At 43.9% G+C, this 24733-nt stretch overlaps 1 protein-coding gene across 2 annotated transcripts in view; it reads right to left on the minus strand.

The window, feature by feature from the left end:
* UBE2R2 (ubiquitin conjugating enzyme E2 R2) overlaps positions 1-17944 on the minus strand; it is a 51993-nt gene extending 34049 nt beyond the window's left edge. Inside the window, exon 1 of one of the 2 annotated variants that reach the window (XM_048291771.1) lies at positions 17690-17944. In XM_048291771.1, coding sequence (XP_048147728.1) covers positions 17690-17866 — 177 coding nt within the window. In that variant the 5' untranslated portion in view covers positions 17867-17944. Of the gene's footprint in view, positions 1-2963; positions 3033-17689 lie in introns of those variants that run through there. The other variant, XM_048291772.1, reaches the window with a different exon arrangement.
* Positions 17945-24733: the final 6789 nt, after the last annotated feature.

Here is a 24733-nt window from a genome sequence, read left to right on the forward strand (position 1 = left end):
AAGAGCAGCACGGTTAAACCGCAAAGAGCAGAATGAGATCCAGCAATGCATCTCAAGTTTCCATAAAAAGGGACACAGACGCTTTGTCTACTTTGTGAAAGTGACGCTTCCTATAGCATATTCCATAGTTAGGGAAGGAGGCTATCCAGCATTCTTAAAAGCCTGGCATGTCAAGTGGGAACACAATGCAAGAGCTTTAAAGACAAAATTAAGAGAAGATCCAAGCTAAGGGCTGGCAGTGAGGCTGATTTGAGCATCCATCTGGATAAGTTCCCATTCACCATTCAGCAGTGGAAGTCTTACCAACATAAAAGCATAACAGGTCAGCACAAACAAAATTTTGAAGGTTTGATCTAGAGTTAATACACAAACCACCTGTGTTTTGCTAATTATTGCTAAGCAACATTAAGGCCCACAGTTTAGCAGAGTTCAAAAGGAATTAGGCATTGTATGGGTAATAAGAACATCCACAATTACATAGGATAAAAAAGTTTATAAAAGGATTAAAGGAATACCACACCTTGTGGTATAAGTCAGCCACTGTATCATAGAAACATTTTTCTTTCTGATTGTTTTGCTTAGTGCAGAGCACCAGAAACCATGCCCACTGTTCTAGCAACTGACAGGTAAATTGCACTAAGGATCAGATTACAAAAACCAAAATCAAACTAGATTTTACTATCTCAGGTTCAGGCTGCTCTAGTTAGCTTATACAACTGCGTATTACATTTATCTTGGAATAAAAGCAACTCAAGCCAAACTTTTGCTGATTCACATTCACAAATGCCTGCAACACATTCAACTAGAATTGAGACACTGAAGTCACAGAAGTTGATGTGACACCCTCAAAGTCAGATCATCACAACAAAACACCCAGACTACTATCACCCTGAAACACCTAAGTAAGCAATTCTCTGCTGATTTCAGTGAACAGCTACCACCTAAAGCTAAAAAAAAAAAAAAAAAAAATCCAGAAGTGTCCTAAGAGGCTTGCCTTGTCCTATTGTAAAGGGGATGAGAGAATCAAGGTCTCTGCTCACAAGAAGCTTTGCTCCAGTGGCAGGACTATTCATTTTAGAAGAGTTTAACCACTTTGACCTTATACCTTGGACTCCAATATATTGTTCTAGTCCAAGTCTGATAAAATAATTGAAGATGTACAAAACGCAAATATTTTTAGCAACCTGCTTTCCTTGCATCTACAAAAAGCTTAATTTGTCATTATCCCCATGAAATGGCAGAGAGATTCAGACAAAGGATCTAAAATTACCAAGTCATCTCCACTGAAGTGCCAGCTACCATATGCTCTCTTCAGGAAACTCAGACTACTCCATGTAGTAGTAGTGCCTAGTTTATGAAACTTCCTATATCAAGCTTCGTTTTGACAAAAGGGTGGGTTTGACTGTACCAGGCCTATTTGGAACTTTTAGCTGTTAAACTAGTGAAAATAGAAGGATAAATACAGCAGTTCGTAACAGCAGAGCAGACCACTATAAGCACAGAATTCGAAGTGATTACATGAAGTGATCCAGGTTTCATCTCATACTCCCTCACTTTTTAATTAAATATTCTTTGCAATGATAGGAACTACTTGGAAAACATATCACTCTACTTTCAGAAGTGATTTGTAAACCTTAATCTGTTGATTGGTGTCAGATGAAGTCACAGATACGTTAAGAAGTCCTGTATCAGATAAGCACTTTCAGTGTAAAAAAACCTTGAAGGGTCAGAGGGAGATGTAATACAGGTTAAAAACTTATAAGCCAGGAAGGAGGAAAAGCCTAAACAGGTATTTTTGCCATTGTTCCTTCAGCAAAAGCTACCCACAAATAAAACACCTACCATCAGTATCTGCATTACACCAGGGACTGCAATTTCTAACATTTCAGTACTGCCGAAGCTGGTATCACTGGCCAAGGAAAACATTCCTCTAATTAGGCAAAGCTTCAGAAGTAAATCAACTATTAACTGTAGCACAGGCTTATATTACTATTACACAAAGTTAGCAGAGACTTTGCCTGTGTTGAAAAACGTGGCTAAGCAGAAATAGATGGTCGAATGACTAAATTAAAAAACCAGAGCACCAAGCTGTATCTGTATCACAGAAACATCAAGTCCGCCTAGTACCCTGGCTACTACCAGCAGAGCCAAGTAGCTTTTAAACATGGAGGTAAAAAAAACCAAAACCAAACCGATAGAGTGACTGTTCCTGTATCTGCAGGGTGGGACTTTTCCTAGAAAAAAGAAGGGAATAAAGGTGATAGGAAATTAATCCTACCAGCAGTTTTCACCATTTGCTGGCCTTTGCAGCAAGAAGTAGCTTACGAGTTTTTCACTTCCATTTGAATGAAGCTTTCAACTATGACTTTTCACAAGTTACTACACAAAGAGAAGCTCAGAAACCAAGTATTAGATGAAAGGCAGAAAGAGTACACCTAGTCTTCTTCAACTTCTCTGAGCACCTGGTGTTCTGCTTAAGATTCAGTGCCTGTAGAAATACCTGTCATAGTTGGCAGTTACAAATATGCTTGCGGCAGCAGGAAAAAACTGGCTCAAATTCCACTCATTTTACTCAGTTGGGCTTTCTCTGGGCTGTGCTTTTTGTACCGAAGTGGAAGAGAATTAAGTGCTTCATGCGGGAAGCAAAAGATTAAAACTTACCAGTTTTTACCTACAGAACCACAAATCAACATGTGCAATCACAATTAGCAAAACACACGGCAACATGGCTCAATTTCTCACCATGGAAAGCACTACAGGGACCTAGAGCAATCCCCAACAGTTGCAGCGCCAGCAGTTTATCTCTGACATGGAATGCAACCCTCATACTAGTACCTGCTTGCAGGGAGGGTTTATTTTGCACTGGGATCTTGCTACAGTATTTGTATGACTACACTGAACAGCGGGGCTGCAAAATAAAGCACGCCCGTAGAACCTGAATTCACATCACATGCATCAGTCACCTTTTTGGGAACAAATATACCCTGGAAGGTGTCTCCCCAGAGATCTGGCCTCATGCAGCAAGTAGGCAGCCAGGCACATTGTCATTACAAGAGAAGAACCATCGGGGTTACAACACTCAAGAATCCCACGGCTGAAAACAGCAACTTGGTGCTGTAGTCAGATCAACTCCCTGTGTAAGCCTCGAGCTGCTCATTGCTCCTGGTTCTTCTGTCAACCAGTTGCCATTACTCAATCTTAACATTTGCTTGCTATTTTCCTCAGGATATGTAAGTGACTGCAGTTGCCAAGACAACCACTTCATCAACACCAGCACCTCAGCTCATCTATCTTGGGCTTCCCTTCCATTCACCATAACTTCTAGAAAATCAGTTGCCAAAACTAGTGATTTTTGAAATCTGGCTTTTGTGGGTTTTTTTTAACTTTTAGTAGCCTTTCAGATCTTCTGTCCTAAGAATCTCAAGTTCCTGACATAGGAACTTTTTTCTAATTATACTCTCAGCAGTGAGGCCTCCTGTAAAGCTGTAAAAAGTCTGATAGCTTAAATTTCAAGGCACTGAGGTAATCACAGAGGTAAACATCCAAACCAAGTTTATGCGCACCTATGCTGTCACTTTCAGTAACTCAGAAACTGAAGTCTCCTTTGATTTTGTTACCAAGAGAAACAAAGTCATAGAAGATTTCTTAAACTCATCTAGGCCTTGAAATGCACACCCACACATATCTTTTCTAAGGAAGGTCATAGAACCTCCATAAAGCAATCAGTAAGTAGATAATCCCCATAACTATATGGATGTTTTAACTAAGTGAGGCTTAAACTGGTAAATTTTCCAGCCGTGACAGCCATGAAACCAAGTGGCAAATTCAGCTAAGCTCTGCAAGCAGCCAAGTCCTAGGATGATATAATACAATTTCCAGGAATTTCTCAATAGTAAAAGTATGGCACCAAGATCCTGTAGCACTCCTCTTCCCCCAATCCATCTACCTTAGACACAAACAAGAAGGCTTCACAACTTCAATCACAACATGAGCTTTGATCAGAATTTACATTTTACAAAATATGGGATAAGCCAACAGAAGCTACTAAGTCAGGTCTGGTTAAGTTTTAACACCAACAAAGCTACCAGCATCTTTGTACCATCAGCACCTGAAGCCACATCAGAGCAGCTTCCCAAGTTTCTGTCCACATGGCCCTCACTGCTGTGACTCAGATTTACAGCTGCAACTGTACCAGCTTTGCATCAATTATCACGGATACAGGTGGTGGCTGAACCATGGCAACATGGGATTAAGCATGGGCTGCAAAACCAACTCTAAGCTGGGTCAGTTCATAACCGGTGTTAAGTATCATGCTGTCACTAACAGACCTCACTGCTGTGCTTGAGACAGGTCAAATGTGCCACTGTGGCACGACAGACATACTTAAACACTACAAAATTATCTCAATGCTTTATTAGTGTGGATCTTGGTGATTTGCCATGGTTGCCACAGTATCATTGGAAAATGCCCTAAGTATTCCTTTTGCTGTACCTATTTACACAAGGTTAACAAAGTTAGAGAAGGTAAAGGCTTTATATTCTGTCTGAAACTCAAACTGTACATAGCAATCACATTAAGCTGTGAATAAACATTATTTTAGTGAATAAATATTATACAACAGCATTTATCAATGCATTTATAATTAAAGTAGTTAGAAACGCCAGCTTTCCTTGTAAAAGGAAAGGTACCTGCAGGTCAGCTGTAGTTTTCTATTTAAAGTGCTTGCTAAGTGCAGAAATTGGCTTTCTGCCCATGTGTTTTAAGCTCAGTGTTGTGACATAGCCTGGGTAATTGCACTTGGGGTGACAAGCACAACAGAACTCAGAAGCATGTCAGTAATAGATTTCAAACCTCGTCTTAACTGACTGGAACCAAATCTTGCCCTGCGAATGTGCCAGCTCCATGACATGCCACACCAGGCTGCTTCCTTGGCTGTGCTGCGGAGCTCCAAGCCCTTTCACACTTCCACACTTCACATCAAATCCTACATGCTGGTTTCTCTATGCTGAGAGGCTTTATTTTGAACCTACCCTTTAAAGCACAGGAGAGAAGACCTGGGGTGGCTGTAATGGAAGTGCACAAGAGGCTGGAGCAATTAATACAGTACAAGAAAGAAATCCCAGAGGTTGGAAGTAAAAAAGCAGGGTGGCTTCGAACTCAGTGCAGGTCCCTCTGACACTTCAAATGATGAGGCAAGACAAGGGATAACTTTGCCTCCTCCAGTGAGAGGTTCACCCAGATTCTCCACAATACACTCTTGAGATTTATTTGTGAAGCCTGCATAGCATACGTCTCACAAGCCTACATATCCAGGCCCTCACTTGATGGCTTTCTCTTCAGCACCAGGAATGTCCCCCTCCTCCCCCAGGTTAAGTTACACAACCCCAGCTTTATTTTTTGCTCCTAGAGAATTGCCGCAGCTGCCTCACGGACAAAGTCTGTGCAGAGGAGTTGACTTGTCACTACATCAGGCTCTGTGCTAGGGTGCTTCAAGAAACTGCTCAGGCTTTTATTTTTAAAAACTGTGAATAAGCAGAAGTTCTTATTGAAAAAAACTCTTTACTTTTGTGCTTAAGCACCCTGAAACCTATTCACTTAATTTCTTCAGCTATTCCAAAATTAAATACTGTACTTAATTTAATACTGTAAACATACATGTCAAATTTGTTTTGGAAGAAAGTTTTCCCATGAGTTATTTATGAAAAGCAGAACACTTTCTACCTACAGATTTAGTCAATTATGCTATTATAAGATATACATATTTTACATAAAAGTGTTAATTTATCCAGAATAATGACTATGAACCAGATAGAAGGCTTAATTGCTATTCACTGAATTACCCTTACTCTTGTCAAAGAACATTTTGACAAGACAAGACAAAGAATATTTTGTAAAATGCCCCATGTGTCTACAGGGCTCCTTCAATGCCAGCCCAGTGTCCTTCACATGAGCACCTCTTACAGCCACTACAGATGATGAACAAAGCATTACAGTGGCTCTCTCATCCCGTTTATGTAGCATTCGTAGACTATTCTGGACAAGTGCCGTGCTTCACCCACACAAAGGGCCTAACAGATGACAGATTCTGGACTGTGCATCTCTTTCACCCAGTCTAACATCAGATTGTAGTGATTTGCATTCAGAGCAAATGTGACACAGCAATATTTAATAGTTTTACCAAATAAGGCTCAGATAAACACGTATCAAAGAAGGCTTGCTGGCTGCTACCTAGCAGAAGATAATGTTTGGTTGGCCATAAAAACACACAAACTTTTCTTGCAAGAAGTTGATTTCCCATAACCCTCTTATTTCAAGTTGACATTGTATAGTAACTAATCTGCAAATTAAGAATCAAATTCAATGCACCAACCTAGTGTTAAAAGTGGGTTTTAGGCTCAGCCCAAATTTCGTTACCCTCAGTTTTTCTGCATTACTGCAGTTGTACAAATTATGCATCATACAAAAGTAGTCTAACAAAACTGAAGTCCCTTCTAAAAACAGGGAAACTCCAGTACCATCATTATGTTCCTCTTCCATAAAACACCTCCTTCATAGTACATTTTCTTTTTACTAGAAAGAGATCTAACAGAGTTTAGATGACAACCATACAAAACCCACTACTTACACAGAGTTTGTTCCCCCTGTACTTGGCACTGGTGAGGCCACACCTTGAGTGCCGTGTCCAGTTCTGGGCCCCTTAATTCAGGAAGGAGATTGAGGTGCTGGAGCAGGTTCACAGAAGGTCAGTGAAGCTCGTGAAGAATCTAGAGGGGAAGTCCTACGAGGAATGACTGAGGGAGCTGGGGGTATTTAGCGTCAAGAAAAGGAGGCTTGGGGTGACCTTATCGCTCTCTACAACTGCCTGACAGGAGGGTATAGCCAGGTGAGGGTCAGGCTCTTCTCCCAGACAACCAGTGACAGGACAAGAGGACACCATCTTAAGCTGCACCAGAGCAGGTTTAGGTTGAACATTAGGAAGAATTTCTTCACAGAAATGGTGATTAGACATTGAAAAGGATTGCCCAGGGAGGTGGTGGAGTCACTGTCCCTGAAGCTGTTTAAGGAAAGACTGTATGTGGCACTCAGTGCCATGGTCTGGTTGACACAGCGGTGTTTGGTCACAGGTTGGACTTGATCTCAGAGGTCTTTTCCAACCTAATTGATTCTGTGAAACATTCTTTCTAGAGCAGAGAAGTCACTGCTCTGTATTTTGCAAGAAAAGGAAAGAAGAAACTCCAAGACTTACTTATAACCCCAGCTATGAACTAATGCAATCTGAAGAAAAAGCTACGCAATCCCAAATAAATTGGACCATGCAAGAGTTAAAGATACAACAGAACTGATGCAGATGCCAACACCTGAAGAGTTTATTTCTGTCCACTAACCTCCAGCCAGAGCTTTCCTAGATTTGCTGTAGTATAACTTACAGGCTCTCCCTAGCATCATTTTTGTTTTAAAAGCAGACACTAGCCATCTTGGAAGTGCAGGGTAGATGTAGGTAGATGTAGGTAGATGTTTTTCTCTTGGAAAAAAAGTATGGAGGCGGCACTTGCGGACATGGTTTAGTGGTGAACATGGTGGTGGGTGCTGGGTTGGTGGTTGCACTCAATCTTAGCGGTCTTTTCCAACATTAACAATTCTATGTTTCTAAGGAGGTGAAAGTCATCCCCATGCTCAGCAAAGTCAACAGCTGCAGGGAGAAGATGAAACGAAACAAGGCTGAGACACTAGGAGCACCAATAAGGTCACATGTGTTGACCTCATGTGAGCCTGCAGTCATGACTCAAGTACAGCTATTCTAGTTTAGGATGAGAGTTGAAGGAAGAGGGAGATGCCTGAGGTGGGCTTGGATTCCAAGAGATGCCAAGACAAATGAAGAGGCCTGGTGGCATGATGATGACAGGTCTTTTGTGGCCAAGCATACCGGAGCCTTCCTCCATGCCTCTGCCATTGCACACACAGAGCTGATCTCACGGGATGTGGCATTAGCTGCTTGGACAGCAGGTGAGATCCCAAGTGTGGTGCATGTGCTGAAGACATGCCCATTTGACATTTCACTGCACCCCCACGAGGCACAGGAAAGGGCAATGTTGTGCTTTGGGATGGTTACTTGTTGCAGCAGGGATTACTGCAACAAGCATATTTCAAACCAGGCCCACCACCAGCTGTAATAGTTACTCATGGCCCTTACCCCAATCTGCCTTGATCCACCATTCAGCAATACATCCATGACTGCCAGCAGGAAACTCCCTGGCTGTGGAAGGGTACCACATACCTATAGCAGCCATCCCACCATGGCTTCTCACAGCTCTTGTTGACCGCCAGCAGGTTACTTAGCTGGTTTTGTAGGCAAAATACAGTCCCTGGTTGAAGAGCCCAAGCATAAGTATATCACTTACGTTAGAGATGTGAACAAAAGTGAGCAACTTTCCCAACTAGGTGTGGGATAAGCCTGCAAGTTGGGTGAAAATTAACAGTGATTTATCCAAGCTGAACATTAAGCAGGTTGCTTTAAATCCGTGAAATTGGAGTATCAGTTCTAACAGCAACAGAACCCAGGTTTATCTCATAACACCAAGAAGGTGGCCAAGACTAGCAGATTTCTTATCCCATTCCTCCTTAGAGGTACAACTCTGATCTCTTTCCAAATGGAGCATAGTCATGGATGATATGGGTACAATACAATGTACTTAGCTATTACTGTAATTTAAAATAGATCTCCAGAATGACATATCACAGTTACTCTGCTGAGACTGGTTTTTAGCCCCTGATGAGTCTGTCCATAAACCTCTGAGGGTCAAAACCATCTTCAGTACCAAAAAATATTCAATAGTACAGACAGTTTCAAAATTCAAAAGCCACAAATGTCTATAGCCTCAATCAAGTCTACCCTACCTTCCTAGCTTTCCTCAGTAGTGCCACTGCCACTGTATCTCAGGCCAAAGCCATCCCAACTTCATCCACACAAATCAAAGACTGCAACCAGCAGGGAAAAAAAAAAAAAATCAGTTAAATTTCACAGAAAGTGTATTAGTCAAATTTTGAAGGACATAAGCTTTCAGGCTTCTGGCAGAGACTGAGAAATGGAAATAATTCCATATGATGGTCTCAAAATTTTCATTTTTATATGCTCCAGTGGAGATCATACAAGATCATACAGCAATATAAAATGCCTAGTTTTGTTTAGAAGTGCTTTCAAAAAAAAAAAAAAAAAGAATAACAACAGGTCTTCTGTAGAGAATTGTTTAAACATGGCTGTGGTTGACTCAAGAAAGAAACAGCCACTTGACACTCAGAGAATTATACAAGAGAAGAAACATTACCATCATCCACTGAACTTGAACAGTAAGTTTTCAACAAGAGTTGTCTCTCAACATCTTTCTTGCTTAGCATTTTGAGTAACATGGACAAAGCAATGAAAAAATGAGGTTAGGCAGAAATGCCACTGAAGTGGCAATATCATTAAGAACAGACCAGGCTTGTTCCTTCCCCCTTAAGAAAAAGTGCCATGCACCTTCATCTGAAGCATCTGGGTAGGGGCATTTTGTTACCACATGAATGACAAATTAGAAGGGATTTAGATAATAGCTACAAGATACTTAAAAAGTACAGAAAAGATACTTAAAAAGTACAGCCTCTCAAGTTATACTGCTAAATGCACTGCTGAAAGGTATTCAGCTACTAAGTGTGGGTACAGTTACTCTTCTGCAGAGAAGTAACTGGGAACACAGAGATGAAATTCAGTTTTCTTCAATGCATTATAAGAAGCCCATTCTTTTAATAAAGGTGAGTGCTTTTACAGATAGTTATTCTAGCCAAGATAAGCAAACACTTGCACACCAGTGTGGTTTACATCCATGAATAAGGGGCTTATACAAGCAGACTTTATGCAAGAACAAATGTGTATTCACAGAATGTATTGTAAGTCAAAGCTACTCCACTGCATGGCTTTTGTTTTGACAAGGCCAAAGAGGGTACTGCAAAAAAGAATATTATTTCAGCTTTTACCTAGGTCTGACAGCAAAAAGTTTCTAGCTACAGAGATGTCTGAAGATTAATTTAAAACTAAAGAATTTTTGCACAATGGACAAGTATCTATCACTCAAAAAAATTGACCAAAATGACACAACTGATTAAACACTGGTCCTTGAACTGTTTCAATACTGTGGCAGAGGGTTTTACACCTTAATCTCTTCAAATATTTTGCTACAATGAACATTAAAACATATGTTTTAAAAACTTAACTAGGATACATAACTCAGGGAAGAGTCATGGAGCTACCGCAAACATCCTTTACTGCTATCAACTTGGGTTTCTCAAACAAAAGCTATTTACCTGAATATCGAAATTAATTGTACAACTTTAAGACAACAAAGCAGTCCAAAAAGAACATATGTCAAGCTTTTAGTATTGAAACTTTAAAGAGTAAGATGCAGCCTGCCTGCCAGGCAGCCTTCTCTTTCTAAACCACAAACACTATGATGCCTCGAAGTGTCGCCCATTCAACATTCAGCCCCTTTATGTTCTTGTTGTTCTCCAGGTAGAAGCTTCAATTTAAAACAAACATCCAGGAAGTCTTGAGGTCACATTTCTTCAAGACAAGCAAGATTCCAAAATATCCTAAATACACCCTGATTTAGTAGCTCTCATTTTTCTTCTCTTTGTAAGCCACTTTGGGCAAATGCATTTTAAATATTTCAGCAACTGTGACGATAGGCAATCAATCAATCAATTTAGTTACTCTTGGCTTCAATGGTGGATACACAATGCCAAAGTTATTACTATCAAACTGGCTGGGTGAGGTGGGACATTCCCAGCAAGTCACTACCACAAAAGCTTAGCAAGATTAACTGCAATTCCCCTAACTCATAATGCTGGATAAAAACACTAAGGCTTTAAAAACGAAGCAGCATTCTGGAAATAGCTGTCTAGTTTTGTGTACATGCATGTGTGTATGTACACATCTGATCATGTGCAGCTCAAATTATAGGAGCAGCTGTGTTTATGAGTCACATCACCTCTAATCCATCCACACTGCAATGTGTAACTGCGGTATTTCCCACTTTAACACAGCTACATTTAAGTTCAACATAAAACCTCCACCATTTAGCCCATACTATTCATTATCCTGAATACCTGATGAACATGCCATAAACCACACAACAAAATTGCACATCAAAGATCAGAGTTAAGGTTCTACAAGCGTTTTTTTCTGGCATTCCCTACCCTCCAGATGCAAAATAAGCATTGTGTAGTACACCTAAAGTGCTGTTAAAGAGAAGGTACCCTGTGTGAATATATTACCCTGAAAAATAGTGAGGCAGCATAAGAGTGACTTCAGAAACAGTAGGTAAAAATAAGTTTGAGCTTTTGAAAAGTTAGATGTGTAAAACCCTCAGACACCGGCATAACATCACTGCAATACTAGATCTAAAGGATTTACACACAAAACTCCCCCCCCCCAAAAAATTAAAAAAAAACCCCACTCTTCTAACACTACAGAGTCAAAACCTTCTGTTAATTTCTATAGTATGTACTACATATAAAGCTACACGTTTTTAGTTACTATCTCTTGAACAGACAGACAAGAAGTTTCAAGAGGCACAGCTCATTCACAGTTCTTGCCTAAGAATAAAACCTAAAACTCAAGTTGTATTTGACCTTATCCAAGTGACGCCTTAGGTTTTAACTTTTATATTTTTCAAATTCTGTACTGCTTGGTGTGTGTCTCTGAAGTTTTTTGTAGCCTGTTAATTTCTGCTCTCTCATGCTAGGTAGACATAACAAAGCCTCTCCGGCCCTGCTTTCCAAGGACACCAAGACTGTCCCAGGCCAAAAGTATAAACCAAAGAGCCGCTAAGGGGGGCAAGCTGAAGGGAAAACTGAAGCTTTAACTGGAGAATTAACCCTGCTATGCAAATGAACCAAACCTATAAAAGGGTGAAGGACTTGTGACCTGGGGTCCATCTTGGGGTTCATCTTGGCAATAGCCTCTGGCTCCCCAGGGGGTACCTTTGAAGGCCTTTCAAATAAATACCTACTTTTATTCCCTTACTCCTGTCTAGTCTCTGTTTCTAGGAGGCCTCTCAAGGCATCACAAGGACCACTGTACAAATATTAGGCAAATGAACAATTTACCGATATGGAAAGCCTTCTGTTTAATTCTAATGGGACAAAAGAGTTGGGCTGTCCTACAGCTCTCCTCTTGCTGTACAACAGGACCTGACTGCACATCATCTCCTATGTTCAGGCAGTATCAGAACTGGAAATCACTATCCGTACTTCTCAGCAAACACCTAATCCTACCTAGATCAGAGGAGCCCTAGGGAAAGGATTGGGAGCTGGCTACCACCACAACTTATCCCATTTCCTCCTGAGGATACACTGATGCACAGAACAGGCTACAGCATGGGTGAGTAGACTCTGCAGCCCAGAGGCACAGCCATCCAAAAAACTGTATGCAACTGCAGAGTGAGGAACCATCAGGTATTCCCCAGGCCTGAAAGTCTGGGATTGTATTTGTGCTTTTGATCCATGAATCGACATTGGAAGAAGTCTTTTGCCTCCTGGCCTTCTGACAGCTTGGAGGCTCCTTGGCTTTTGAGACTGAACAGAAGCTCCACAAGCCCGGAGCAAGCAGGGCTCTACTCACCTACAATTCCGTGTCCCTTTGCCGTACTAAACCACTGCTTATTAGCATCAATGATAAAGGCAACAAAAATAGATCAAATACCACAGAGAGAAATTCCATAGGACCTTGCAAAGCAGAGGCCCATGGAAGGCAGTTTTTGGGCTGAGAGTACCTCACATTTTCATCCTGGCATTAAGGATATTTTTGTGGAATTAAATGTCCTACCAGTTATATAATTCTAAGTGCTTAGAAAACTTCTATTTGCTTAAGATTTATGAGAAATAGACTACAATACCAAACTTTTAAACATGGTGTTCATTGTTGCCATCAGTTATTAGAAGACTCTCTATCTATTTTCTGCTCTGAAATATTAACACATTTTGCAAGTTACTTTGAAATCAAATCACCTGGAAGAAGCTGAGATACAACAATACAGAACTCTACACAGCATAGGGCTAATGAATTACAAAAAACAAGGATAACAATGCCTTGACAAATATTTAGCCCCCAAATTACTTGATAAAACTAATCATAACGCTCGGTGGTTTTTTTGCCTTCCAACTGATGTGTCAAGGCTTGTTCCTTCAAGTAGGAAAAGTACCTTATGAAATAAACTGCCTTAAGAACCATGAAATAGTAACTCTAACAATGCAGTTAATTTTTCTTGTTTCCTTTCATGCTAGGTATATCCATTTTAATCTACCCAGCCTGAATCACCTCTGAAGGAGTTTAGAATATTGACTTTTGGTCTACATTAAACATGCTTCTTGACACAGTGTACTTGGTCAAACCACGCTTCTGAGCAGTGCTAATGAAGTTTCTATTTGTATAATTTCTCAATTGTACCTTCCCTGAAACCCTGGCTCTCAGCACAAGAATACCATTCAACTAAAAAATTAGAATGTCTCTCTTTTTCAAAAATAACTAAAAGCTGTGTTGCTAAGGTACAAGTGCACCAAACATTCAGGACCTCAAGCAAGCCATCAGGTAACACTTTCTAATAGTCCTGTAATTATCCACTGCTTGATCAAAGCATTGGGCAGAGATTCATCAACCTCCAGGCTCTGAAGGCTCAAGCATTAAAAAAAGACACTGGATTTCAAGACAGAGATGAATGGTCACCTGAGATGGTAAAGATTTCACCATGCACAGCCCTCAGCCATCAAGATCTATCCCAACTAGAACATATCAACACCAGATTACATCATAATAACCTTTGTTCTGGTGGTCCCCATTTATGTATCAGCTGTCAAAATTAAAGATGAAGAAGTTCTCCTGCAATGTAGCAAAGGACCCTCTCAGATGAAGAGAAGATGACTATGGCAATAAAGGTGGCATTGATGAACTGCTCACACTTAGTTCTGCAGATTATGGCACATTCTGGTTCTCTGCTGCTCAGTCACTGCCTGCAAAACCAGAAAAACACATTTCCATCATTTCCAGAGCAATTCAGAACTACTACATAGCCCAATGGAACCTGACCTAAAGACCCATCCTATCACACCATGTCTTTCACAGCTGAGATAAGAAAGAAGCAATTGTCACTATCTGTGACCTGGACACAAAAGCATTTCATTCTGAGAAAAATCTTCCCTTTGTCACTCAAAAAACTCAGCAACTGAATCAGATGTAAGCAACATCTAAGACATAAAATGTCTATCCACATTTCACCCTTACACTCTGTGAGTGAGTCTGGGACCAAAAGCCAAGTTCACCTAGTGCAGTCCAATACCTGTGGCCCAATACAACTGATTCTGCTAGGACTTTAGTCAAACTGGCAATTTCTTACTGACAGCAGCTGAAGGACAGACATTTGCTCTTATCACAACCTCTCTGAAGGACTTAACATCACTACCCCTGAACTATTTTTGCCTTGCCAGCAAGGAATGAGAGGTAACCAGTGCATGGAATAGCTCAACTCCTTCCTTGAGGATGGCAGTCAGGAATTTAGAGGGTTGCTCAAAACATTACAAAGCTATTCAGCATGACTGGGAATACAATCACCAGGTAAGACAAAGGTTGATGTAACTTGCACTTCAGACATCCACTTTCAGCTGATCACATGGATGAGGTGGAGGGGGCTGCTGGATGATCCCTTGCTGATACAAGCTGATCTTCATGTAGTTGTTGTTCCTGGAGGCTGCTGCCCTTTCCATCTAGCTGGCAGTCCTAAACCATGAAGCACTGCAGCAGATCTGAGCATGCTATATCAGCTGATAAAATATGCTTAGATACTGTGCTTGAATTTTAAGAAGCCCCTGACTTTATTATAGCCAGCATGTTGACAACCTACCATTTAAACAAACATTCAAGGGGACTTGTTCTCTGCTTCAATTTATCAGATGTTAGAGTTACAGGACTTGCAACTGAAACCAGAATCTGCTGAAATGTTGAACCAACTTTAGACAGCAGTAGCTTCTGTCAAGGAGGTGCAGAGAGAGCACTTGCCTCATTTCAGTTTATTCAGCTAGTTCAACAACCCAGAGAGAAAGGTTGTGTTTCTCAGAGAATAAACAAGGTGCCAAAAGTTGATGTGACCAGCTCCAAGAGCTCCTGAAACACAGATCAAGCATTTGTATTCCCAATCAACCATCCCCTTTATTAAGGTCACCTTAACCACAAGTTTTCCTCAAAATATTTATGCTCTAGCTTAACTAGAAGCCTGTGTACTTCTCTAGTTCCTGCCCTTAAACTACACTTCAGGTGAAACACAATTCCCAAACTCCCACAAAGTTGAAAAAAGTTACATGCTGTAACTGCATCTTTCTAATCCTGCTTTCCTAACCTTAGTAAACTGAAAACACAAAACAAGATGAAACTAAGTATTTCATCAAGTTAACAAATCTGGAAGATGAAACACATGCAAGGTGAGCACTAGCTCAGAGCAGCATGTACTATTAATATATTGCAGAAGTAACCCATCAAATAAAGTTAGGGTATTATTCTTATCTCTGAACGATTCCATAAGCAGAGCCTAACACATGTGAAGACCTAAGACAAAGAGAGCCAAGAATATCACTTCTCACGGGACTCCTCCCTTGGGACAGAATGAGGGCCTAAGACCACTTTTTCAGTGTCTCAGAATTCAAAATGCATAACCAAAGATCAGACACTACAAAAATCCGCCATGCAGGGCTCCTCATGGAGGAAAGAGGAGACAGAAACAACACACGAGAGATTTCAGCCACGGCACTTGAAGGGAATCCCACTGCTGGGGAGGGGTGGAAGCATCATGAGACCTCATCTTCCCACTCTCAAAACAACTAGCACACCAGTTCAAAGACATCAAATACCCAAAAAGACAGCACAATCATAATGCTGAGGTAAGGCAACTAGGAGCCTTGCTTAAATCCACACTTGTTAACACACATCACCAAATTATTTCTCAGGCAGCTTCAGCTTCTTTCCAGGAACAACTGCAAATACGCAGTCCAGAGAGCTCCCCAACCAAACAAAACTATTTCGTTCAGTCATGATTTCTTTGAAAAAAAATGGATGAGTAATGTAAGTGCAGGAAGAGGTCACCAGACCATTCGGGGATGTAAAGATGACACTGTTACCAGCCAAAGACTCAAGCGACTTCCTGAATAAGTAATAATGGAGGTGAGTCTAAGAATACACCTATCACACTACATGAGTAAGCCAGCCAGCTCATTACAAAAGGCAAGCCTTATGCCAAAGCCTTCCTTTCCTTCCAAACAATGAGGCCAAACCGAACATGACTCAAATCCATCATTCCCCAAGCTACAGGTTATTTTGGTTTTGTGGAACAAAGCTCTTAAACCTTGACCTGTAGAGGCCAAGAGGCACCGAAGGTGCACGTTAGTCAAGCAAAGACATCATCCACATTTTTTTTCAGTTTGAGAGAAGCCAAAGGGCATGAAATAGGAGATGCAGGAGCCACAACTACAACAGTTAACTGCTGGAAGAAGCAAGCTCATGGAGACAATATCTTGCCAGAGATCAAGCAGATATCAAGCGCAGAGGAGTGTGCCTAATGCAACACATCTTCTGCAGGCATCAAGATTTTCCAATTGCCCATTTTAAGAAAGAAGTGCAACTCTTCCTCCTTCTCCAGTTGTTTTGATAATTTAAGTACACTCCTTTCAGTTCTTTTCTGGGATGGCTGTGACAGATTTCTTATTTGCTGTACTCACAAGAGTGGAAATAGCAACCACAAAAGTTTTTTGTATTAACAGGAAGGCTGAGAGAGGAATTGAATCTACCTTCACCCATTATATGTTACCAGAGCCCTTTGAAGGCTGCCTTCTGAAAGTTTGGAGAGGAAGAACACAGGGGTAGAAAAACAGTTGTGCCAAACAGCCCTGAAGCCCATGGAGTTCTGATGAAAACACTGCCGTTACCCTGAATGAGCCATCAATGGGTGCAGCTATCACTGGATGGCTGGGAAGCCCCTCACTTTGAAATAAATATCACAGAATCATTGCATGTTTGGGTTGGAAGGAACCTTAAAGATGATCTAGTTTCAACCCTCCTGTCATGGACAGGGACACCTTCCACTAACCCAGGGTACTCACAGCCCCATCCAACTTGGCCTTTAACACTTCCAGGGATGGCACATCTACAGCTTCTCTGGACAACCTGTTCCAGTGCCTCACCACCCTCACAATGAACAATTTCGTTCTAATATCTAAACTAAACCTACTCTCTTTCAGTTTGAACCCATTCCCCCTTGTTTCGTCCCTAAATGCTCTTGTAAATAATCTTGACCCATCTTTCCTGTAAGTTCCTTCAGGTACTGAAAGGATATGGAAATACGGGACTAGATGATCTCCAGAAGTCCCTTCCAACCGTAACAATTCTCTGAAACACACACAGAGCAGACAGGGGGCAACTTGGGGTGGAACGGGAAAACTCTCGCCCTGCCCCGAGGTTCTACAGGAGGTTCTTTGGGGCTAAAAATGAAGATTAACAGCGCAGCGGGCTGTGGCACGGCCCCCCCTCCCTCTGCCCAGGCCGTGCCCGTGCCCCCTCCCGCAGGCCCGGGCCCGGCCCAGCCCCACACCGCGGCCCGCGGCCCGGGGGAAAGGCCCGTACCTTGAAGTACCCGCCCTCGTAAAGCGTGTTGGGGGGCCCGAAGATCGCCACCTCCCAGTTGTAGAGGTCGGACTCGTCGACCAGGGTGATGCGGAAGCCCTCGACCGGCTCCTCCTGCAGCGACTTCAGCTCCAGCATCAGCGCCTTCTGCGAGCTGCTCATCTGCTGCTGGGCCATGGCGCGGCGCGGCCCCCGCCGCGGCCGCCCCCTCGCTCCCGGTGCCGCTCCCGGTGGTCCCGGTGCCGGTGGTGCCGGTGGTGCCGGTGCCGCCCCCGCCCCTCCCCGCGCTGACGGGCCCGCCGCCGCCACTTCCTTTTGTGACGGCGCCGCTCGCGCTGACCTCAGCGCGCCGCGCCGGCCACGCCCCCGCCGCTCCGTTAGCCACGCCCCCCGCCCGGGCCACGCCCCCGCCGCACGCCCGGCCGGGCCCCGGCGCACAGCCAGGCCACGCCCCGCCTCGCCCCGGGCCACGCCCCGCCGCACGCGCTGCCGCGCGCCACGCCCCTCGCCGCGTGCCTTTAAAGGGGCCGCCGTCGGCCGGAGCGGGGAAGAGTCACGTGCATGGGCAGGGGCGTGGGACGCGGCGTGAGGGTCGCAAAGTCATGGAATCAATTCGTTTGGAAAAGATCTCTGAGAGTATCGAGTCCAACCTCTGACCCAACAGCACCACTGTGTGCCATGTCCCGCCTTTCCTTAGACACCTCCAGAGACAGTGACTCCACCGCTCCCCTGGGCTGTCCGTTTCAATGTATAATGACCCCTCTTGGGATGAAATTCTTCCTAACGTCCAATGTAAGCCTTTCCTGGCACAACTTGAGACATTAAGCCATTAGTAAATGCCCAAAGGAGGGCAGTGATGATGGTGAAGGGTCTGGAGGGGAAGCCGTGTGAGGAGTGGCTGAGGTCACTTTGTCTGTTCAGCCAGGAGACCAGGAGACTGAGGGGAGACCTCATCACAGTTACAACTTCATTGTGAGGAGAAGAGGGGGGGCAGACACTGATCTCTGTGGTGACCAGTGACAGGACCTGAGGGAGTGGCATCAAGCTGTGTCAGGAGAGGGTTAGGCTGGATATCAGGAAAGAGTTTTTCACCAGTTTTTCACTGGAACAGGCTCCCCAAGGAAGGGGACACAACACCAAGCCTGACACAGTTCAAGAAGCATTTGGACAATTCTCTCAGGCACAGTGTTTGACTCTTGGAGAGCCCTGTGAAGTGCCAGGAGCTGGACTTGATTATTCTGATGGGTCCCTTCCAACTCAGTGTATTCTGCGATTCCGTGATTCTACATCCCCTCATCCTGTCCCTGGTTGCCTGGGAGAAGAAATTGACCCCCAGTTACACCCTCCTGTCAGAGAGTTGCAGATAGTAATAAGGTCCCCCTAAGCCTCCTCTTCTCCAGGCTAAACACCCTCATTTCCCTCAGCCGCTCCTCACAGGATATGGACTCCAGACGCTTCACCAGTTCCACTGCCCCTCTCTGAACTTGCTCCAGCACCTTAATCTCCTTCCTGGATTGAGGAGCCCAGAACTGGACACAGCACTTGAGGTGACTTGCCAGTGCCAAGTACAGGGGAAGAATCATTTCCCTAATCCTGCTGCTTTTATTAGTATTGATCCAAGCCAGGATACCATTGGCCTTCTTGCCCACCTGGGGACACTGCTGTTGTCTCATGTTCAGCTGTTGTTGAGCAGTCCCCAGGTCCTTTCCCACTCGGCAGCTTTCCAGCCATTCTGCCCCCAAACCTGGAGCTGCAGGGGTTGTTGTTACCCAGGGACAGGACCTGGCACTTGGCCTTATTGAACCTCACACAATTGGTCCATCCATCCAGCCTGTCCAGATAGTCACAGGTTATGAGTGGGTACAACAGGGCATGGTTGGCCCACTGACAGGCACCCATGGTCACAAACCACATGGTTTTTACAGAGCATATTTTTGAGGAGTGAACTCACATGACTCAGGGGCCCATAAAAATCCTGCAGCAGTTCCCAAGCTGCAGTAGGATACAAATAGGCAGCTGCCATCCCTCACCCCAAAATGTTGTTCTCAAATTCTCCACAGATGTGTGATGTGGTCACACCAGAACATGCCATTTCCAGCCTTCCTCCCATTCCCTGGCTTGGCTAAGGGTGAAAAATGCTTGCAAAAGTGTAGAGATATATCAACCAGTAAACGTGAGCCAGCACCCGTTCTTAGTGAGTATTTAATGAATAACTTTAGAAATATTCATTAAAAAAAAAAAAAAAAAGAAATAAAAATAACAGTAATTGTCCGGGAGGAGGATGACCCATTTCTGCTTGGCATTTCTTTCATGCTTCTACATATCTCAGGGCTTAGGCCACCTCACAGAGGCACCTGATCCTTGGACAAACAGGCTGGATGATGTGTCCCATTATCCCTACGTCATTACACAGCTTTAACCTTCTTCTTTGCCCCCATGACCTCCCATGCTTTCCCATCCCGATGACCACCCTGTAGGCATGGGTGACCGCTGGATCAATCTCCTGCCTTTTCTAAAGCCATGGACTTTCCCAAAGGGACAGGACTGACAGCCAGGGCTCCCTGTGTTGTTGGAAAGTCATTCAGCTGGGGCAGCCTGCACTTAAGGGGGACCTTGAAGTCTCTCCCTGACCCTTGGCAGCCTTGGCTCTGGCTCCTTCTCCAGACCTTGGCCCAGGGAGTAGAGCAGAAAGAAGATGGTTTTCCCCAAGCTCCAGCTGCTCCCAGGACAAATTTGCTGTTTCCCAGTGAAAAGCAAGGCATCCTCCCCCTTGTCCCTGAGACTGCTCTGCTTGCCCTTCTCCTGCCTCTTGAGCTTTCCCCAGAGTCGTCCCCAAAGGTGGTGACTCTGGGGAAAACCTCTTCAAAGCTCCCCTACTGCTGGCAGTGGTACCCATTCCAGGGCTTGTGATTGCCTCCAGGCTATAAAATACTCCAGCCCTTGCACAATCCCAGCTCACCCTGGACAATGTCCCTGTGGGGACTGGTATCAATTTTCTCATGAGCTGGGATGAGTTCTTGCTCAGTGCCACAGGAGTAATATGGAGGAACATCCCTCGTCCATCTGCATCTTGCCTGACTGCTGAAATAAAGTGCGTGTTCTCCGGCAAGGACAGATAAGCCACTGACACAGCTCAGTGGCTATGGCTCACTCTTTACCACCTTGGAGTGAGCTCAGATTTACTGCTTAATTCAGCTCTCACTTCCTCAGCAGGGGCTGGAGGGCTGGATCATGAAACACTGTTTGTCGGAGAAGCTCCTTGGAGACTGGGCAGTACCATGCTGGGTGTGTTTTCTGGTGGAAGTTTGATCCCATGTTCTTTTTATTTATGTCAGTGGAATAGAACAGAAAAGAATTTACTATTTCTGTTGGAAGGGACTACAGCAATCATCCAGTTCAACTGCCTGACCAATTGAGGGCTGACCGAAAGCTCAAGAATGTTGTTCAGGGTATTATCCAAATGTCCCTTAAACACTAAGAGGCTGGGGACATTGGCCATCTCACCAGGAAGCCTGTTCCCATGTCTGTCCACCCACTCTGCAAAGAAAGGCTTCCTTTCTTTCCTGTCAAGTCTAAACCTCTCCTGGCACATCTTTGAACCATTTCCACGTGTCTTATCACTGGATACCAGAAAGAGCTCAGTATTTCCCTCTCCATGTCCCCTCCTCAGGAATCTGTAGAGAGCATTACCCTGAGCCCTCTTTCTCCAAACTAGACAAGCCCAAAGTCCTCAGCTGCTCCTCAAAGGACATTCTTCCAGCCTTTTCACCACCTTTGTTGCACTCCTTAGGACATATTTACGGATCTTCGCATCCTTCTTAAATTGTCTGTAGTTGATGGACATAACACATGCTGTGACTTCCGTGCTGATGCCAGCCAGCAAAGACCTGCTCTGTTAATAGGGCTTGCTGGTAAAACATGGATTTGCCCATGCTGAGAGAAAAATGTACAGGAGCCAAGCTCTTTTAGTATTGCACTGTCCTCTAAACATCTTTTCTTGCAGCCAGCCTCCAGCACAGGCTTTGTCTGAGCCCACCGAATGCTGGAAGAGATGGGAGAAGCAAAGTTTGGAGTTATTCAGGATTTATCTCCGCCTGCTGCCTGTCTTGAATGTTAACACAAGATGTAATCATGCAAGGCAGAAAGCAAAGCAAGCCCTGGTGTATTCAAGAGAGCAGACTGCAAATTTTCCATCGGGTCTGCTTTTAGAAAGAATATTGGTCTTTTTCCCTCTGATTTTTTTTTTTCCCTCTCCTGCAAAAACATTCAGCACCCAAAGAAAATAGAAACTGTTGAAGCAACAGAGCATTTTGAAGCCTGTGCAGCCTGACAGCCCCCTCCAAGGCTCCTGCCTGCATTTCTGCCTGTGCTTCCAGGGAGGCTCAGCTGCTCTGCCTGGTGTCCCCTTCCCTGAGCCAAGGCTGCCCTTAGGCTAGCATAACTTTTTTGATTCGTCATATGGCATTTCTCCTCTCTAATAATCTCTGATATATCATAATGAAAGGGTGAAGCCTTCTCCTCCTTCAGCTGCTCTCCCATGGATGGTCACTGCTTGCCTGCAAGCAGGGCTCTACATGGGGTGTGCTCTGCCACAAACAGTATTGTTCCTTCTTCTGTTTTCTTTTATTTTCACCTGAATGAATCAGTTTGTTCTTTGGGGTCAGAGAACAAGAAATTTCGTCTGATATAGGAACATGGGCTCCAGGAAGGGAAAGTCTCACTGGCAGAGGAGGAGGCTACACATGCCATTAATCCAGTCCTCAAGAACTTGTCACTATAAACTGGACCTCAAGCTGCCACCAGTGCAATAGGTTAAATCTGGTTGAAAACTTCTCTCTAAGTCCTTTCTGCTTTGTTCTTATCTGCTGCTTTTAATATCTCTCTTCCTCATTTCTTTCTTTTTTCCTGTGAGCCATGTTCCTGAAGGATGACAATCTGAGAGTTAACTCCTTTGCTTAGCAACAGCAGAAGCTTTGAAAATGCAAACCTGTCTTGGTGTCACATTAGAGGGTTACTGCTCCATGAGCTGTCAGAGAGAGAGGACAAGAGGTGGGAAGATGTGGGACTGCCTGTGTGACTCCATTCTTAGGACAGAATCCTGTCACATGATACTTTTCTCTGCTTTATCTAACTTCTTTCCTGAGTGGCTCAAAGGATGAGATACCTGCTCCTTACCCAGGGGAACTGGATTCACCTGAGATAAAAGAAAATATCATTGACAGCTTCAACACCATCAACATAATTTCCTCTCCTCCTGCCTCCTCTCTACTCCTGTGCTTTGGTAAAACCATCAGGAGGGATCCTGGGGATTCAGGGCTGGACTTTAACACCTTCTTACCCCCAGCAAGTCAGATAGTGAAGTGATGAAGAAGATCAGGCAGGGGGTAGGAGTTCTGCTTAGCTTACAACTACCCCACCAGGAGCCCTTTGTAGCTCAAAGAGCAAGCAGCTATTCCTTGGACTTTACTGAAACAGAGCAGGACACCTGGAGGTCCATCTCATCACTGTCCTGTCCCAAAGCTGGTTCTAAACAGCCTAAGACATATTTGTCCGACCAGTTCTTTAGTATTTGTTCTTCAGACTGCCCAAAGTGGAAATTCACGTGCTCCTAGGTCAATGTGGCTCAGCTCTGCACTCAGCTCCCCTTCCTGTTAGAGAGCTGATAGGTCTCCCTCCTGCTCAAATCTTACCCTGTTTTTTCTTGCCAAGACCACTGTAGGGATATGGAAGACAGAGAGAGAGGCCAGAATTATTTCCTCTGTCTCCTTCCTGGAGTGCCATTGCCCTGGCTGGGTGCAAATCTCCAGCCAAGGCCACAGAGGTGTTGGCAGCCCATCATTCCCACAGCAGCACACATTGTCCATGGGATGAGGGGAAACAGCACCTGAGGCTTGCAGACTGGTTTTGCTGCCCTGGAGAAACAGTAACAGAGGAATCTGGGGTTACTTCTTTTATTTACACTGGATACCCCAGACCAGAGGACAGACAAGCACCATCTTGATGGATCTCAGTTCTGACACAAATGCCCTGATGCCGAGGAAAGATTTCCCCATAAAACTCCCTGAGCATTTAGTGAAGGAAATCAAAGTGTGATTATCTGCTCTGCTGCCCAAGTGAAAAATGCAGTATTTTTGCATGGGGTGATTCTCACCTCAAAAAAAAACCAACCCAAAAAACAGTTGTACAAGAGCCCTCACCTTCACATTGACACCTATATAGGTTCCTCTATCTGGGGAGCAGAGCATCAAAGTACTCAAGGGAAGCAATTGTCAATCTTTGAGAATAAAATTCTGTCCACAACTCTCCTTCTGGCTCTCTTTCACCTAAAAATGGGGCAAGCTGATCCTCGGGCAGACCTCATCACAGGGATGGAAAGATGCTTTTGAGCATCAGTCAGTAGCATCTGGGTTAACAGAAGCCTCCTACATCAAAGTAACCACCAGCAGAGTAATGCAAAGTTTGGAAGATTCAGAGCAAAGCACAAGAAAAATGAAGAGAAAAACAGATCTTTAGTGGAGCTTTTCCTTTTTCCCTATTTTGATTTGTTCTTTTTTCTGGTTGTTTTAATTTGAATTAAGTTGGCTTTACTTTTTTTTTTTGCCTTTCAACTCCAGTTTGTTCTTTTAAAATGGATGCAGTCCATCACAAGGGCTTGGTAAAAGAGTGCCGTCACAATGCCTGCTGCTCCCATTCAGCTGATGAATAAATTATAAGTGCATTACAATGCTATTTCAGCTGTGATTCCAGGGTCTGAGGAGTGTGATGACTGTGACCTTATGCTTGCTAGGCAGTGGTTTGAATTTCCAAGGGTTTGTGTACCTGGCTGTTCAGGTGACCTTACACCTTCCATTCTGGGCTCAGTGTGCAGAATATCTGAGCCTTTTCAAGCTGCCAGCTACAGGGACAGTCCTCCAGCTGCCATGGGGTGGTGGCATGTGCTGTGGTCCTCAGAGACTCATGATCTCACAGAATCATAGAAAATGCTTGGAAGGGACCCATCAGAATTTTGTTGAAGCCTGAAGTGACTGTTACCCCCCTCCAAAG

This window comes from Corvus hawaiiensis, chromosome Z (assembly GCF_020740725.1).
Source record: "Corvus hawaiiensis isolate bCorHaw1 chromosome Z, bCorHaw1.pri.cur, whole genome shotgun sequence".
In the NCBI taxonomy this organism is placed as follows: domain Eukaryota; kingdom Metazoa; phylum Chordata; class Aves; order Passeriformes; family Corvidae; genus Corvus; species Corvus hawaiiensis.